Source organism: Melopsittacus undulatus, chromosome 13, assembly GCF_012275295.1.
Source record: "Melopsittacus undulatus isolate bMelUnd1 chromosome 13, bMelUnd1.mat.Z, whole genome shotgun sequence".
In the NCBI taxonomy this organism is placed as follows: domain Eukaryota; kingdom Metazoa; phylum Chordata; class Aves; order Psittaciformes; family Psittaculidae; genus Melopsittacus; species Melopsittacus undulatus.
This window is the reverse complement of record NC_047539.1, coordinates 6094091-6111876: the sequence shown is the minus strand read 5'-3', so window position 1 is coordinate 6111876 and position 17786 is coordinate 6094091. Positions and strand designations below refer to the sequence as shown.

The window sequence follows — 17786 nt, the reverse complement described above, 5'->3', positions numbered from 1 at the left end:
CAGCTGAAAACAGTGCGAGATGAGGTACAACGGTGGGGAACGGAAAGCGAGGTGGGGGGAAAAGCAACCCGTGGTCGAAAGGACACTTTTTGGTCAGAAAACCATGTTTTTAGCCAGAAAATTAAGTTTCTCTGATTTAGTTTTTAGTCAGAACACTAAATTTCACCATGGTAAGAAGCCTCACGATTTATTTGCTTGAACTCTATGAACAATTGCACAGAATGAAGGTCTTTTCTTGCTGCTGTGATTTATCCTGGCTTCACATAAACCACCACAGGAACTGGGAAGCCACCAGGGAATAGGGACTCTCAGGGTGCTACTTTGCCCTCCTAACGGGACACACCACACACAAAGACGAATCCCGACCCTCCTCCGTAGACACGGGCCGGCTCCCCGGCCGCTCCTCTCGCCATCCCGATAGGAGAGCCCTGTGGGGATAAACCAGCCCCGAACCCGGTTTCGGAACCCTGTACCTCACGGCTCCTCCTTCCCTCAGCGCCCAGCTGCTCACTGCGCATGCGCCACACCCCACACCGCGCGGGGTGATGACGCCGCGTCTCCGCTGTGCGCTCACATCCGGTAGGTGAGGTCAGGGCAGGGGCCGCCATTTTGGGTGGCGGGGCTGGGCTCGGAGCGGGGCAGCGGCCCGCGGGGGTTGCCCCATGGCCGGGCAGTTCGACTCCGAGGACCGGGCGAGCTGGTACTGGGGGCGGCTGAGCAGGGCTGAGGCCGTGTCACTGCTGCAGGGGCAGCGCCACGGGACCTTCCTGGTGCGCGACTCCGGCACCATCCCCGGCGACTTCGTGCTCTCGGTGTCCGAGAGCTCCCGGGTCTCGCACTACATCGTCAACAGCCTGGGGCCGGCGGGAGGCCGGCGGGCCGGCGGAGAGGGCCCCGGGGCCCCGGGTGAGTGACCCCCACCACCAAGGGCTGGCGGTGCAGGTTGCGGAGCGCTTTGGGGTGCAGTGAAGCGGAGTTGTGGTGCTGGGGCTCCTGACGGAGCGGAGCCGTCTGCCTGCACCTGCCTGCCGGACACACAACACCTCCTGGGGAGGTGTTCGCTGGAGCTGAGCCTGCACGGGTTGTACAGGTGTAGACATCACCTGTTCTTTCATAAACCGGTTACTTACGGCCCGTAGATCTTGTTGTCACTTCGGCTCGGTGGAGGTGTCACCTAAATGTCTGGATTTTGACTAGATAAGCGTTGTGTTAGCAGAGAGTGAGGCTAAACTTCACGTTATTAGTCAAAGTATTATGTGGTTGGTTTAAGTAGTGGGAACTCTTAAGGAATATGAGTCCGATGTGAAGTTAAAGGGGGTTCCCCCCCTGTGTCTTAAAAGGGAATGTTTGATGTTATTCCTTAACCTAACATCTGACAACGATGTGTTTAAGTGTAGTGCGTATAGAGCAGAAGATACTGATTGTGCCAGAGGGAAAACTACCATGAGAGAAGCAGCATTCCCACATGTACAAGTGCAAGTGAATGAACACGAGTCCCCCGCAGCATCCTCGGCTGTGTAAGAATGTGTAACACAAAGGCATGGATGAAGTTATAGCAGAACTGCTCAAGTTGGGGTATGAATGCTTGCAGAATGGTGTGGGTGTGTTGCTAGCATCTCGGAGAGGAACCAGCACATGATTTGGGTGCGTAGTAAACCTGTGTAACAAGGGATCTGCTGAGCTGCTTTGGCAGTGTGTGAATTGTTCTTTCCGGTGTAGCTCTGGTTGGAATAAGAGACCTATATTGAGAAGATGCAGCAGTACTTGTTGTGGGAAGGATTCTTCAGCCTCTGCACAAGCTGTAGTTAAGGGGGAGATAATCTAAGACAAACAAAACTGTTGCCAATAGGTTTGCATGGTTACACAGTCATTTCCCCTGCTGAGGGGAACGTTTCCTATTGGCAAATTTGGGAAAGCCCAAAATCACCGTGTTTATCCCAGGAACTTGTGACAACGCACCCAAGGCGTAAAAAGCTCCACAAGATAGAAATTAAAGGTGGCTGAATCCACCTAGAAGTGGAAGTCATTACTGCTGTGGGTAGTAAAATGGTTTGCCACAAGATGTGGTGGAGTGTTCATGGTTTTATGTCTGAGAGGACAGAGGTTTATGTATTGAATTGTTGCCATGCATGACTGGTGTTAGACAGAGCAGAATAAGTTACCAGGATGGCTTGTTCTGGAATCCAGCCCAAGAGGATTTTAAAGGCAGTAGTGATGAACAACACTGGAGGATGTGTGTCTGTCACTTCTGGGCAGTTGTTTTCCATCTCTGGAAAACCGGTGTTTTCCATGTTCCTGGGGTGTCACTTCAGTACCATACCCTTCCTCACTTTTAATTGTGTTACACTCTTAAGCTCAGTAATGCTTGTGGCATTCCATGGGCTGGTTTATGTTAAGGGTGTTAAAACATTCTGGAGTTTTGGTGGTGGTTTTAAAAATCACTAAATACTCCCTAGCTAATTCTCTTCTGGTTTAAATGTTTATCTATTTTAGAAGAGTGGCTGCTCTTGGAGCCATGTAAGCTGTTGGCACAATAGGCTTAAAAGATGTTAAACAGTATAGTTATGCTTTAGTTGGTCTCTTTTGATTTCTTCTGGATGTAGTGAGGGTGGGTGATGCATCACTCCTGCACCACAGATACTCCAGGGCTGGGATTTTAGTAGCTCCAAATAAATCGGGTGTCCATGCATTGCTCTCTTTTCGCACTCAAACCAAAGAAGGTTCTGGGGTGTCTGTATATTAGTGTAATTAAGATTTTCTTCCAGGAAATTATTCACTGTGTTAATTGTCTAGTTAATGGTAGAGGTTTTTTAGCAGTTGGCTCTCACTGGGAAAGCTGAATATGCCAGATCAGGTTTTTAGGTTGGTTTTTGTTAGTCTCAGTATGTGTGTGTGCAGTTCATGACTGCTTTAACACTGCTCCGTGCAGAATGAATGAGATGAGAAGCTTTGGCTTCCCTAATGTAAAAAAGAAGCCAAAAACCCCTGTGATACTTTCATCCATTTCCAGAGTATAAAATAAACTTGGTAACTTTTTGTGAAGTTCACCTTTTGCCTGATGTGCTGCAGTTTGTAACTTCTCACAAGTGATTTTTCAGCATGAGGAATAAAGAATTTAACAGAACTTCTCAAAGTAGATGTCTTCCTGAGATGCTTTTAAAGCCAGTCAAAGAAAACAGGATAAATCACTGGATTATGGGAAAGCAAAACACTGTTTCCAATGGAAATTAGCATCTGAATCAGAATTGGCTATCATTTGTACTGAAATATCACAGTAGCAAACAGGACAGAGTACTCCATGCAGGCATTAGTATGGCCACAGACAATAGAGGAAACATGGAAATGCATCACATGTTTGCAATTTGATATATGAGTCCAGGATAAAAATGTATGTATGTGCTAAACCAAAATGCCTAAAATATCTACAGAAAGATATGCTTTCTGTTGAAAGTACAATGTAATAAAGCCAGAAACCTTGTTGTGTTGTAAGGTTCATCTAAAGCAGGAAATTATGACAGATATAATGTAGAAGGTGGTGTTTTCAGTAAGTTTGCATGGTAAGAACATGCTGTTTGACTAACATTTCTAAATCACTTCCATTGAGACTGTACTTCCTGGCATCATATAGTATTTACATAATGATATCCATACTCGGCTCTGTAGGCAGTGTCTTTAGATATGTGTGAGCAGAATAATCTGATACTTGGGGGTTTTTGAGGGTTGTTTTTTGCTATTTGCTGTTACTTGTGGGAGGTTTAAGTTTATTTTTTACATTAAGTTCTTAAAATGTGGACTGTTGGAAGCTTTTAAAGTGTACATAGGCATCTACTGTAATCCTCTGATTATCTGCAGAAATGACAATATAATTCCTGTAAGAATATTCTCCTGCTGTGCTTAGAGCTCTTCTCAGGGAGAGAGAATGGGGTTTTACTGGTTTTATAGGATGTTCATGGATGCTTGTTTGTTTTACTCAGGCTTGAGTAGGGAGGTGCTTGAGAACAGGGAAAAAGGTGTCCCTATGGGGGTGGGGAAGCACACAGGCTGGAATGTGATGCCTTCAAGCAGGGTTCCCAAATGCTCCAGGAGGAAACTGGCTTACATCACTGGGATGTCTTGCTTTGAAATGAGAGCCTCCTGTCTCAATACCCTGCAAGATAAGAATGGCTTTTCTTGCACAAACATACTTTATAAGTTGGGGAAAAGGGTGCACCCTCATAGACTAGATCTAGATACAGAAATGAGAGTCTGTTTCTGGGAGGTCTTCCCTGCCCTGAAGAGGAAAGCTTGCCAAAGTTTAGGAATAAAGAGTAAACTGCTCCATGGTACTAACACAACCAGAGTTGCCCATGCTCTCAGAATGAGAATGGTGGTTTATACCTCTGCTTCCCCAGTATCTGTCCACTATTTAAAACATACATAAGCAATCTTTTCCAGACTGACATGAAGCCAAGACAGTGTGATAGTGTTTTGTCAGGAAGGAATGTGCATCATAAACAGAGAACTGACAGGGTCCAGATTTGAAACTTTCATTCTGGGATACTTTGGATTTTAACTCTCTCCTCACCTTCCTGAGAGCAGAGGTTTCAGTGTCTCTTCTGACATGCTGGAATCAGGTTAAGTCATAGTGCTGGTGGAACTAGGATGGAATAAGTAAGAAAGGTGATACTGGGCCCTTTATGCTTCTCATTTAAAGGAGTCATCTTACAAGCTGAGTGGTAGAAAGAAGCTGAGGTGCAAGCTGTGAATAGCTGTTCTTCCTTTGGATATGCAGAGCTGGGAGAAAGGAGTTATTCCTCCTACTCTACTTGTTGTCCAGCTTTAATAGGAAGTGATTAAAGTTCCTCCAGTAGCTAGGCTTACCTTTACACGCCTTCTGCTCTTCCTGAGAGCCCTCAGAAGATGCGGTGTGCTGCTCAAACTTGTGCCTTCAAAAATCCCAGAATCATGAAGGAACACAGCTCTGGCTCTCCAAAACCCATTTCCTTTGCTGCTGTAACCTTTTCTTGTGTACATCTTGCCTTAATTTTTCCATTGGTCTACAGGTATGAGAAGTGTTGCAGCTCAAACAAGAAGCTGAAGAATTCCTCTGAGCCTGAAATCTGTTAATCTTTGCATTTCATTAATGACAAACTTGGAAGCTCATAGTGAATAGAATTATTTCCTTACTATATCAGTGAGCATCATTCAGCTCATTTCCTTGTAGCCAAACAAGAGTATATGCAAAAGACTTAAACAGATGGGAAGCTTACCACTTACTTGGTAAGGTGTAGTCGTATTTTATTTCCAATCTATGTTTTCTTTTCCTAACTGTGACTTTCAACCATTTTTGTCCCTTTTATGCCTATTTTAGCTGAATTTAGAAGCCTTCTATTTAAATTCTCCAGGCAGGTCACTGCCTTTATATTCCCTGATTTAGATTAATCTTGTAGATTTTTTTGTTGTGAAGAGGTTTGTTTGGAGGATCTCCATTATCTCACTCCTATCCAGTTGTGTGAAATGTCTTTTAGAATGTGTTTTTCCGGGATACAGTACACTGATCTCAGTCACTCCTTCCCCACACATAAACTTCCAGTGGATTTTCCTCTTGGAGTCTGACTTCAGCATTTATTCAGGTACATTTGGCAGCTATTTCAGGCTGTTATGCATTAATTCAAGAGGGTGAACCTGCTAAAGAGAAAAAGGAGGGAGGGGAGAAAGACATCCCAAAACCCCCTTGTTCATCATAGTTGATGACTTTGGTGCTGACAAGGCTGATGAATGTTACTGAATTGCTCATTTCCTGTGAGACTTCAGTGTGTACTTTGCTGGTGACTGAAGATCTTCAGCCTTCTGAGTCAGTTTATAGCAGGTTTTACAGAGGTGAATTAGAGTTTCAGGCTATAGATTTCTGTCATGTGCAAGTTCTGTGTCCACAAAATTACCTGAGATTCAGTCTTCCCCTTAGAAAAAGACTCCTTCAGGACTTGTGGTCATCCTAAAGTTCCCTTGACGACTTCTTTTGACATAAGTGTCTCCACAAGCCTTGAGCCTTAAAGTTTCTCTTCTAAAATAGCAACAGATGTATGCTAATGTTTATCACCAGGTTTGTCTGAAACTTGATGTCTATACCACTTGTTACAAAGCACAGTTTCCTGCTTCCGATGCTGGCGGAAGCACAGCATTCCCAGATCACATTATATGCTTATGTAGTGCACATAAGCGGTTGTGAAGCCGTGCAGGGATGCTGCCTTTCCAGCCAGAAGTCATCTCCTGTGAGACCACAGAGCTAAGAACTGCCTCTGAGGTGAAATTCCAGAGTTCTTGCTAAGTCTGGAGCTGTAAGTTACATCCTATCAACAAAACCTGAGGGGGGTTTGCATCTTTTCAGCATGACACTTTGGGAGAATAAGGTAGAATCTTCCTTCTCTTTGTACACTGGGTTCATATTTCTTACTGATACTTCCATTAACTTTCTTATCACTTGTGATATCAGTTTGTGTTTTGGTTTTTGTGGTTTTTGAGGGTATTGCTTCTGGGTTTTGGATCATTGCATTTGTGCTCATTTCTTTTGCAAGCCTTTCAGGGCAGTTAATGCATGCAAATGGGCATTTTCCAATGACTTAGTTCTGCTGCTTTGAATTCCCTGGAACCAGCTTCACTAATGCGCATGTTCCTTCAGGATACTTCAAAAGATATTTATCGGGTGTATGTCTATGTTGATTGTATTGAATTTGTCCCTTTCTCTATCAGAACCCCTTTTTTAGTCTCTTGCGCTGTTGGCTTTCCATGCTGACAGTGCTGCTTTGAAGGGGTTTGGATCAGTTACAGCTTGAAGAATTCTGCTAGCTTTGTACTCGAGAGCTCAGGCTCAGAACTGTTAGATATTCCCTGCAGAGAGCCAGACTTGCAAAGTAAGCATCTCTTTCTTCCTAAGAGTTACTCACTAAAGCATCAGTCTTTTTCCTCTCCGCTACCCTCCCCCAGCCTTCCACAATCCTTCCCATAACTGATTACAGTGTACGGGGCTTGTGGAAATAGAACATCATGTGTGTGGTTTTCCCCAGCTGAGGCTGAAGAACATAAAGCAGGGAATAAAGTGCAGCACACAGATTGAAAACTAATGGATATCTGCACTTTGATACTTCTAATGACTTGAATGTGAACATCGTCTGTATTTTAATGTATTTGTGGTTGAGATTTATAGCTTAGGCTCCATCTGACAAAGAAACTCCAAGACTTGAGATTAAAAGACTAAATTATACCTGTTATGAAAACATATATTGTTGCTTTGCATTGCATCAAATAGACATAATGTTCTTTAATGGTACCTTTTATCAAAAAGAAGCTCATTTGCTCAGTTGCATAAGTTGTTCAGTGCTGTGCAAAGCAGTTTTCCATGCCTTTAACCCAAGATCCATTACAACAGGTAAATAACCATTATTGCAACGTGTCCTTTTGAAATAACTTATAAAAAACCCAGCTTACTTGAAATTGCACCAAAATTTTATTTGCTTCCTGGATTTATAGTATAAAACAGGAAAAAGGGAATTGTCTGTTGCTGAATGTACAGGCTCCTGAGCAACTCAAATGTACCAGATGTTTACATCTGTTGGGTCCATATAACATTCAAGGAAACAGGGTATTTTTATCCTCATTTGGGAAGTTTGGCAGTGCCAAACAATTTTGTTTTTCCTTCTTTAACTAAATTTCTACAAATAAAACTCTATCCTCACCATCATAATAGTGCTGTCTTTGATTAGAAATACACAGAAGAGCTGAGTAGGGTAAATGTTGATCTAAAGATGACCAAATTCACTATCAAGTGATGTATCTGTAAATACAATTGTCTTCCCAACTGTTTTACTTGGTTTTAACTGTTGTATGCTCTCTTTGACATATTACCTTCTTCTTTCAGGGTTGAATCCCAGCCGATTTCGGATAGGTGACCAAGAGTTTGATTCTTTGCCATCTTTACTGGAATTCTACAAAATACACTATTTGGACACTACAACCTTGATAGAACCAGTTTCCCGATCCAGGCAGAATAGTGGTGTTATCCTCAGGCAGGAGGAAGCTGAATATGTGCGAGCTCTCTTTGACTTTAATGGAAATGATGAAGAAGATCTTCCATTTAAGAAAGGAGACATACTGAAAATCCGGGATAAACCTGAAGAGCAATGGTGGAATGCAGAAGACAGCGAAGGGAAGAGGGGAATGATACCTGTTCCTTACGTCGAGAAGTATAGACCTTCCTCTGCTTCACTATCTGCTCCGATTGGAGGTAACCAGGATAGTTCCCACCCACAACCACTGGGTGGGCCGGAGCCAGGGCCCTATGCCCAGCCCTGCATCAACGCTCCGCTCCCTAACCTTCAGAATGGCCCTATTTATGCCCGGGTTATCCAGAAGCGAGTCCCTAATGCCTACGACAAGACAGCCTTGGCTTTGGAGGTACATAATGGGCAAAACTTAGAAAGAAGAGATCTGTTCAAGAGATTTCCCTTTCAATCATGTTCTAGTTTTGTAGGAATAAGAAAGGGAAAAGCATTGTAATACTGGTTTTACATCATGATTAATAAGTTATGGATAAAAGCTTTTTTTTGAATGGATAAGTGACTGAAGTCACTTGTAGACTAGAGTTTGATTGTTGTAGCATGTTCAGGTTACTGTCTTTTGTCAAACATCACTAACATAAGTGTTTCCCCATCCATGTTTTCACTTCTGAAGTCTTTATTTCAGGGGGGAGGGAGAGGGAGCAGTTCGTAAGTTGTGTGGCTGAACCCGTGTTCACTGTCTCTTGCTTCACCCTGAGCTTTAAAAGGTATACTGGGTTTTTCTTAGCTTTATTTCCCCCCTAATCTGTCAGCAGTTTAAAAGCAATCACTGGAAGCATTGAGAGTCACTTGAACATTACACAGACTGAGAGGATGATGATCATGCATTGGTTTCTAATTGGTGAAGCAGGAACACACAGTTCATTAGGGAGGTCTCCTGTAAAGCAGTGATTGATGGAATATGATTTGTAATAAAGCAGTGATTGATGGAGTAAGATTTGTAATAAAACAGTCAGTTTCCTTAAGGTTGATTCACTTCCTGATACAATCAATTACTTGACCATGCCCCTTTTTATTGCTTTCTTCTTAAAAGGAGACTAGAGTGCTCTATCTCTGCACATCAAATAGCTACCCCCCAAATTGCAGTTGAGGAAATTGAGACCTAAGCTATTCTCAGTGGCAGACCTCTTTCCTTAGGATGATATGTAAATTGATTCCTTTAATCTGGCTTTCTTTGAGCTAAAGGCTCTGGAATTTCCTGATACCTAATTGACTTCCTGTTTGTATAACATTTTAAGTACTTGGGAAAAAACAGTTTCTGTGCTGAGTCAGAGCATCTCCTCTTCACTCTCAAATACTTCATTTAATTGTGTGGAGCACAGAAGGCACTTCAGTGATGTGGCAACTGGAGGTCTGTGCCTTTAGTACAGAACTGGCACATGCAGCACATTCTACAGACCCAATGATGTGCAACCTGGGAGGTGGGGAATATCCTCATTGTAGATAAAATTTGTCTAGGGACACAGTGTAAATATACTCTGAAGTACTATTATATTTGTGAATTGAGATTGACAGGATACAGAGTGTAAATTATTGGGTTGAGAAGCATGTCTAGGAATTCATGCCAACTCACCAGGCTTTGGGGAATGTGGAGATTTTTAACCTTCAGGCTTTATATAGTCTAAACCACCTTCTTTTTCCCTTTTTCTCACTCTCTCCAGCCAGCCACCTCCTGGAGCTTGGAAATATTCCTGCAATTACCAGATGTTAGATTTTCTTTGAGCTGCATTATTTGTGAAAACTTTTTGGGTTTCTTTCTGGCTTTTATTTATCAGTGTACTAGCAGTGTTCTCTTAAGCATAACTTTACATTTTATTTCACTTAAAGTGGATCCCCACAACACTGCCCAGCTCCCAGTTTGGTGGCATGAAGTGGGACAGAGTGAGAAAACAGATAATCCAAGCCATTATGAGCAACTTTGAGTGAAAGCAAAATCCTTTACACACTGAAGGACAGCTCGTGATTGCCACAGCTGACCTTATGTTAGTTAAGTCCTCTCCACTACAACCTGCATGATCTGTCAAGTATGCTGTGCTTTAGTGTCCTGGGTTTGGCTAGGGTAGAGTTAATTTTCTTCCTAGTAAGCAGTGCGGTGCTGTGTTTTGGCTTTAGTCTGAGAATACTGTTGATAACACACCGATGGTTTAGGTGTTGCTCAGCAGAGCTTAACTTCATCAAGGACTTCTCAGTTTCTTATGCTCTGCCAGAGACAGGACACCTGACCTGAACAAGCCAGAGGGATATTCCATACCATGGAATGTCAGACTCAGTATAGGAGGTGGGGGGAGTTGGCTGGAAGGGGCTGATCAGGCATCAAGGATGAGCTAGGCATTGGTCAGCGGGTGGTGAGCAACTGTGCATCAGTTGTTCATTCCTTTCTCTAGTATTATTACTACTATTATTATTTATTATTATTGTTATTTCTCTACCTTTATATTAGACCGGGGGCCTTTGTAGTTCTTGTCGACTTACTTAAATACTTCACAGTTGATATGTTGAACCTCTTGGTTAGAATGACATATTCCTGTCTTGCTATAGCTCTAGATTTAAGAAGAGTAATAACAGTGGTGGTTCTTTATTCTGTATATAATATTGCATTATATGAAGCATGAGCCATTTGTCACTGCTTCTCATAGGCTTCCCCAGCTTCCTTGCAGCTTTTATCATTTCAAGTCACAATGTTACCAAGTTGCTTTCAATGTCTGTACAGGACAAACAGCAATATGCACTTCACTCTCTGCAAGTTTCTCTTCATCTTGTTTATCAAAGTACTGTTTCTTGTTGTCTCCTTTTTTCCCATTTCCTTTCACTTCATTGTGTTCCTTCTCTGTTTAGAGATCTCTTCTTAGATAGCTTAGTAGAAAGCATTATGTGACTCTTATCAGTCCATTTTTGCCCAGACCTCTTTAATAACTATAGACAGTGGGATTCTTTCCAAATGAAATCTCTTATCCTTAAGTCTGGCACTCTACATGGGTGGGGGTGGATCACACTGTTGCCCTTAGGAAAATACATCCTTAATATCAAACATTTTTGGTCCAAACTGCAAACAGAATATCTGTCCTCTTGTTTTTAAACTGACTTGGTTTTAAAGGAGGAGATTTTAAGGAAGGAGGATCAGATGTTCTAATAAGGGCTGTGCTGTGTTATGAAAAAAAGATTCAGCAGGAGATAACTTTGCTTATATCTGGACCTGTTCAAGGAGTTGTCAATCTATATTAATTAAAAGATAAGAGGAAGTGAGATCAATTCAGTGTTTTGCTTTGTAACAGTAGCAGAACTCTGCCATCTTGACCTTCGTACTTGGAATAGAATCACAGCATTAAGAAGTCTTCACATGAATGTTTAGTTTTGCTTTGAAGCATATGGGATATATTTAGTTTTAAAACATCTAATGAAGACTGAGACAAATCTGGCCTCTTAGCAGGGGGAGCATTATTCCCAAGGTGCTGTGCTTGGTGGGATGATAGACAAATGATACCTTAAATCAGCCTTAAAAGTGAGAAGAATTCAGAGAGAATATCCACTTCTAGTCTAAATGCTTTAAAACTTTCCTTCCTAGTGCTTGTAGGTTATATGCTTTTCTGTTGAAGGCTGATACATAGATTATATCCAGGTCTGAAGCAGTTCACAGTTATCTAGGATAGTGTTCTGGTGATGGTTGTGCTTAGGAAAGGAAATTTTCTTCCTTCTAGTATTGTCACAATTAATCTTCCCCTTGTTAAATTACAGCTGATGTATTGGTATGGTCAACTGAGGTTGGTATAATCCCCCAGTGATTATTTGCAGTAGCAAAATTATCCATCCTGCTTGATTAAACTCCTCAAGAGCAAAACCCAAGCATTCAGTAGGCTTATATCACAAAGGCTTCCTTTTGCCTGTAGCAAATAAATAAGAGGATTTTCTTCAAAATATGATTCATTAAAATGTCTCTACTAATGGCTACAAAAGGAAAAACTGGAGTCCCATGCGTGCCTCTCATTACCAGAGAAGTAACCATCAGAGGTATGGGAAGCTTAGTTAAATGTCCATGGAGTGGTTTGAATTTATGAGCTGTTAAAAGCTGTTCTGGCAAAAGATTGCAAGTGATTAAAATGCTTAAAATTAATATATATTTGTAACATCTTAAATTGCTTTCCTTGTTCTTCATTCACTGTCTGGCAAGTGAGAATAATGAGATTCTGTTTTGGATGAATTTGAAAGGCAATGATGAGCATCTGTGTAAACTAGTAATTGTATATTCAGTGAATTTCTGGATGAAATGTGGTAATATTAGCTTGTGGCTGTGCCTGGAGAGTTTATTTACAGTATTAGTGAAAGAAAATAGAGTGTATCTGTCCCAAAAGCATTCTCCATCTGTGACCTGGGAAGAGTTCTGGAAACTGTTGTCTGTTACTTGTAACTAGGATTACTCATAGAATTCTACAGAGGGGTAGAAATGGGCAGACAGCTTTTCAGTGTTGCACTTAACACCTCTCCAGTGACAGTCATTACAATGTAAACTGCTGTCTTAGGTTGTGAAACTGCTCCTTAATTAAAGTACCCTTTAAGATTCAACTGTTTTAGGGACTGATTAGACCTAGACTTGCAGCCCTGACCTGAACTACCTGACTGCACAGGCTTGGGAAAGGGACTGCTGTACAGTTCTCCACCTTTGTCAGAGGGAGACAATACCTTTAGAACTGGTTATGTGAATGTTAGGTTGGAGATGAGAATATGAGATACATTGCTGTGCTTCTATTTAGTGTGGTACATGAGAACTGGACACTTAAACTTCAGCTTATTGTTCCATCAGTCTGTAGTAACCATTCTTTTTGTTCTTCTAGCCATACAATTCAGGTATAAGAGGGAAAGGGCATTAATTGTCTTTACCCATAGTATAGTAATAATCTATGGCTGGATTATATTTTATCTGTCTATACATCCATCTTCCACTTATCCAGATCCTTTCCAATACAAACTGAAAAGCATTTAGTGGAATTTCCAAATCAAGGAGCTGTTTAGCTTTTAGATTACCCCTGCAGACCTTCCCTCCCTTCATGAGGTGGTAGATAGAGCACAAGCAGAGTGCAAACCTCTGTCCATTCAGTGCCATACATTTATTGTGATGGAGCTCTGGCAGGCTGGCATTGGATTACAGGTCCTTCAATTTAGCTAGTGCTCACCTAATATAGGTACACTTCTTTTCTCTCTGCTTTCTTCAGGAGTGAATAACATCGGGTGTAGGCTATAACGTGGTCAAGACTAGAACTACTTTTTATAGAAGTATATTTGGTCCCCTTGGCTTTTATAATTGTAACACATCCTTATTTCCTACCCTGCAGGTCGGTGAGCTGGTAAAGGTCACAAAGATTAACGTGAGTGGTCAGTGGGAAGGAGAGTGTAACGGCAGACGTGGCCACTTTCCATTCACACATGTCCGCTTGCTGGATCAACAGAATCCCGACGAGGACTTCAGCTGAGTGTGGCTCAACAGTTGCGCTTCCAGATGGGAACAATCTCAACTCGTTTTTATTGCAGATGCCATCAAGACTATGTTCCGACAGATGTTGAAAGCGGTATCGCTTGTCTAAGCATTCTGATAACCTGCAAACCCCTGGGACTGAACACCACCATTCCTTAATCAAGGGTCATGTAATTCAGGGTACGACAGTAGATAACTCGTGTGAAGTGGCAGAACTAGTACATGATTATAGGTTGTAATGCCTGCTTCTGTCCATGTGCACAGCAGACTGGACCTTGCCAGCAGCAGCAGTTGGAGAAGGCAGTAATGTAGATGTTAAGATAACATTTATAGCTCTCTCCGGTCCTATTGCTTATGTTGCTTCTTTCTCAGGCAATGAACATCAACCTTAGACAATTCAATATATAGATAGAAATGTCACAAATTTATCCTGGAGCTTTCTCCATATTGTTGTTTTTTTCCATCCTGAACCCACTGTCCTGGAAAGGCTGTGGAGTACTTTGCGTGGTCAGTTACCTGTGCGCAGTACAGATCCACGTAGAGCCCATTGAGGACAGCCTTATGATTTATTGATGCTCACCATCTTAATGGTAAATGACAGATCAAATCAACCTTGGAATTCTAGAAGTTTATGGACACTAGATTGATTCCTTCAGTACTGTTGATGCTTCAAACGTAGCAGCTGATTTTAAATTAAATTTTTCTATTAACACACCAATATCTCTTTTTATCCACAAATATAAGGCTTACGGAAGTGTAAAAACATCCATATCAGTGCTGAAACATACGTGTGTAGCACTTTAATGCATAGCTTTAAAGCAGTGTTTGAGTCACTAAATATACTAAAACATTGACACTGCTTTCCAGTAAGATTGAATTATATAGGGCCAGTTTAATTTTTCTGGAGTTCTTCAATAACTCCTCTTGTACAATACTCTTACAGTACAGATCAGTGTCAAACATGGTGAACTGACAAACCAAATATTAGTTTTTATTTTAGAGTTACTCTGGGGACTCTTCTGGTTTAATTCCCATCTGTAAAATATTTGATAGTGAATTCACAAGGATTTTATTTTTAATAAACTAATGGAAAATACTTGTGTGCTTCTGGATTGATTCTCAAAAGGCAGAATAGAGTAACTGTGGCTTCCTAGCTCACAATGAGAATCAGTGCATTGAATAGATGGTATTATGCACTGCTTGGTTTTGGTTTTTAGTCTGCTCTTCTAATTATCTGGTTTTCTCTAACATAAATCAGAATGGATTCAGTAAGTTTTGTAAACTGAAATGAAACACTGAAGTAACTCCCCCTTGCCTGTACCCTGGATTGTTTTCCAAGCACAGCACTCTAGTGACCAAACTGAAGCAACCAGATTTTGTAACTTTGCCTAAAGTGTCATTCATACACAACAGTTTTTCTGAATAGTAGCAAACTGAAAATGTTCTTTGGGTTGAGAGAAGCCATGTGCTCAAACAGCTCATTGGTTGTAAATGCTGCAAGGGCTGGTTCACTTGGCAAAGGCTATTGCTGCAAGGCACCAACCCGGACAACAGAATCCTGGTAACACTTTACCTCAGAACTGTAACATGCTGGAAATCATAATATTTCTGTTCTATTTAAGTACTAGTTGTTTTACTTCAAAACTAATCCATCAGCAAGCCTGACTAATTTTCAGGTAATGGGCACTCATTAATCTGTAGCCTAACACCAGTGTTCATCGTGCTTTTTCCATCACCAATCTCATTAAGCACTACTGAAGATTATGAGAAAACTGACAGTGGTGACAGAACAGTAGCAGAGGAGTGCAGTACTACTAGTCTAGCTCGGGGTGCTCTTCTGGTTAGAGTGATCTGCCAGTGATTGTGGGATCTCTTCTAGCTTAGAACAAGATTTACTTTGAGGAAGAGAACTGAGAAACTAACGCTAGGTCCCATAACACATTGGTTTTGTTAAGGCTAATTTGTATTTTTCCTCTCACCTGGATATTTACTAGGACTGTTTGTTTTTTCAATAGCTGCATTCTAAATAACGAACTTAATACCAAGTTTACCAGTTGCCCATTTAGGCTTAGATTGCAAAAGAAACATAATGAACTGTGTGTTCTTACAGTAACATGGTTTGTTCTGAAGTATTTTTTCCAGTTGCAGCTCATGAAAGCCCAGATGTTTGAACTTTTCCAATCACAATTATTTTAAGATACCAAAAGAACATTTTTTCACCTGGTTTTATTATGCAAATCTTGCCTTTTTAATATGAAAGATGCAAATTGAATCAAGTAGCAAATACCCTGCAATCTTTGTAGATGTGGTTTTGTTAAGACTGTATAAATGGTGAATATTTGTACACTTGGAAAGAGCTAATAAAAGCAACTAGAGGAGTCTTAATAGCTGCTGTTGCACTAGAATCTGAAGTTCTTGTCAAGCAGCTTCTTAGGCAACTGCAGATACGTTAATGCAACTGTTTTTCACCATTCAGTTCTAAGCCAAAATGTGATTTTGTTTCATAGATGATAGAAATGAGTATGTTTGCTTTTGGACGAGATAGACATTTCAGCTTCTCAAAGCTCTTAAAGGCAAATAGGTAGAACCTATGTTCATGAACATGTAGACGAAATCCTTTTGTGGCCTTTGTTTAATCCTCTTCTGTTTGTTCCCTCCCTCCTCCTGGATGTGTGCAAAAAAGAATCATTGCTACGAATGTTGGTCACAATCTTTTGTCTCTCCTTGGCTGTGGTTTTGGTCTCTTGTGCATAGGCAGGTGTTAGAACTAGAATAATCATTTCTAGAAATACACCGTGAAAGCAGAATGCTCAATTACACTGTGTTCTCCTGGTGCATTTACACATTATATCACACTAAAAAGTACAACTGGCTGCTATGGTTTTTTTAATCTCTTTCATTTTGGTAAACCCCAGCCTTTTTACTAATATTTGCCCTGGTTAAATCTTGTTAATCTGTTTGAATTGTATTTGTTAATAATGCAAATATTTCTAATCATCTTAAGAGTAAAACACTTCATTTTTTTGTGTTAATGGTTTTGGAGAAGGATTCTAACCAAACCAGTTTGAAGACAAATATGAACATGTGCCATTGTATTATAACACTATCCACTTTCTTGACAGTTAAAGTCTTTTTTTTATTTTTTTGTAGCATGTAATGTATATGTTCATAGTACGTGAAGTAAATAAAAGTATAGCCAAAACTTTGACTTGGTGTCATTCTCAGTCAGCTCTCATTGAGATACTTGCATTAAAAATAGAGCAGTGGGTATGGCGTTTTGAATTGGCCATACTCATATGAAAACAACATGGATGTAAATCAAACCAAGGTAACTAAAGTAACTCATAAACTAGAAAAAATGAGGGTTTATAGTCAAGTAAAATCACCAGTAAAACCAAGGTGACTTTCTGTGATCAAACAAGTTGTTTGAGTCAAGGGGGTGAGGGGAAAAGTGTATGTCACTGCAAAAGAGGCTTGTGAAGAATGTTAAAATGGGACTTCATAGCTGTTAGTGTCCCTTCTACCTCCACAGGTGTATCGGGAAAGAGTTTGGGGATTCTTTGGATGCTGTGTGACAGTTTTGGAAAAAGCTGTTTAATCATTCCTAGAATTGTCAGTAAAAACATACATTAAGTTATACAAACCGATACCAGAGAGAATCTCATACAGGAGTGTACTGATGGGTCAGGACAACTTCTCTCTGAGGGTGGGATAGCACTATTCCAATGAAAAGCTGCAATGTGCAGTCTACTGTCAAAGGAGGAAGCACCACAAATGAGGAGCAGAATGTCTATATCCCATGTGGGAGAATATTTGTAACATGAACCTGCATTAGACCTGTTTTTGCCATTGTAGTCCTTAAAACCTGCAAGGGGACAGTGGCGTCTCAGCCACAAGGATAAGAACCTTGGTGGCAATACAGTATATAAAGCCAGTTTAATTTGGGATGTACACCAAAGCACAACTCCAGCTCCACATCAGTGGGTTCCTATTAAATTCTCATAGGTAAAAGTGCTGCCCCCAGCTTTGCTCTAGTGTTCATACAACTTGGTTGCAGCTCTGCCCCCCTAAGAGGGCCTTTTAATGAGATTACCTGAGATAATTCAGTAGGAAGAGGTTCCATAGACCCTTCCACACTCCCCCTCTGCTGCTTAACCTTGGCCTGGTGTGTCTGCTGCTGCAATACACAGCTCATGCAGAAACCTATCGTCCCTCCTTTCCTTTCCTCC

At 41.2% G+C, this 17786-nt stretch overlaps 1 protein-coding gene across 2 annotated transcripts; it reads left to right on the top strand.

Annotated features, from left to right (window-relative positions):
* The first annotated feature begins 578 nt into the window (after positions 1-578).
* CRK (CRK proto-oncogene, adaptor protein) lies at positions 579-16765 on the top strand. 2 transcript variants are annotated; one of them, XM_031053763.2, is made up of 3 exons: positions 579-906; positions 7895-8430; positions 13418-16765. In XM_031053763.2, exons 1-3 carry the CDS (start codon positions 663-665, stop codon positions 13553-13555), a joined length of 918 nt encoding a protein of 305 aa, XP_030909623.2. In that variant the 5' UTR covers positions 579-662; the 3' UTR covers positions 13556-16765. The 2 variants fall into 2 exon arrangements, with proteins under 2 accessions (XP_030909623.2, XP_033924816.1); XM_034068925.1 differs by having other exon boundaries at positions 7895-8260; positions 13418-13618.
* The last annotated feature ends 1021 nt before the right edge of the window (positions 16766-17786 follow it).

What these genes read in the sequence shown, in the direction of transcription:
- CRK (XM_031053763.2), top strand. Translation starts at nt 663, where the DNA reads ATGGCCGGGCAGTTCGACTCCGAGGACCGGGCGAGCTGGTACTGGGGG. An exon ending in AGAGGGCCCCGGGGCCCCGG is followed by an intron (nt 907 to 7,894) that starts GTGAGTGACCCC and finishes TTCTTCTTTCAG; the next exon opens with GGTTGAATCCCAGCCGATTT. An exon ending in AGACAGCCTTGGCTTTGGAG is followed by an intron (nt 8,431 to 13,417) that starts GTACATAATGGG and finishes CCTACCCTGCAG; the next exon opens with GTCGGTGAGCTGGTAAAGGT.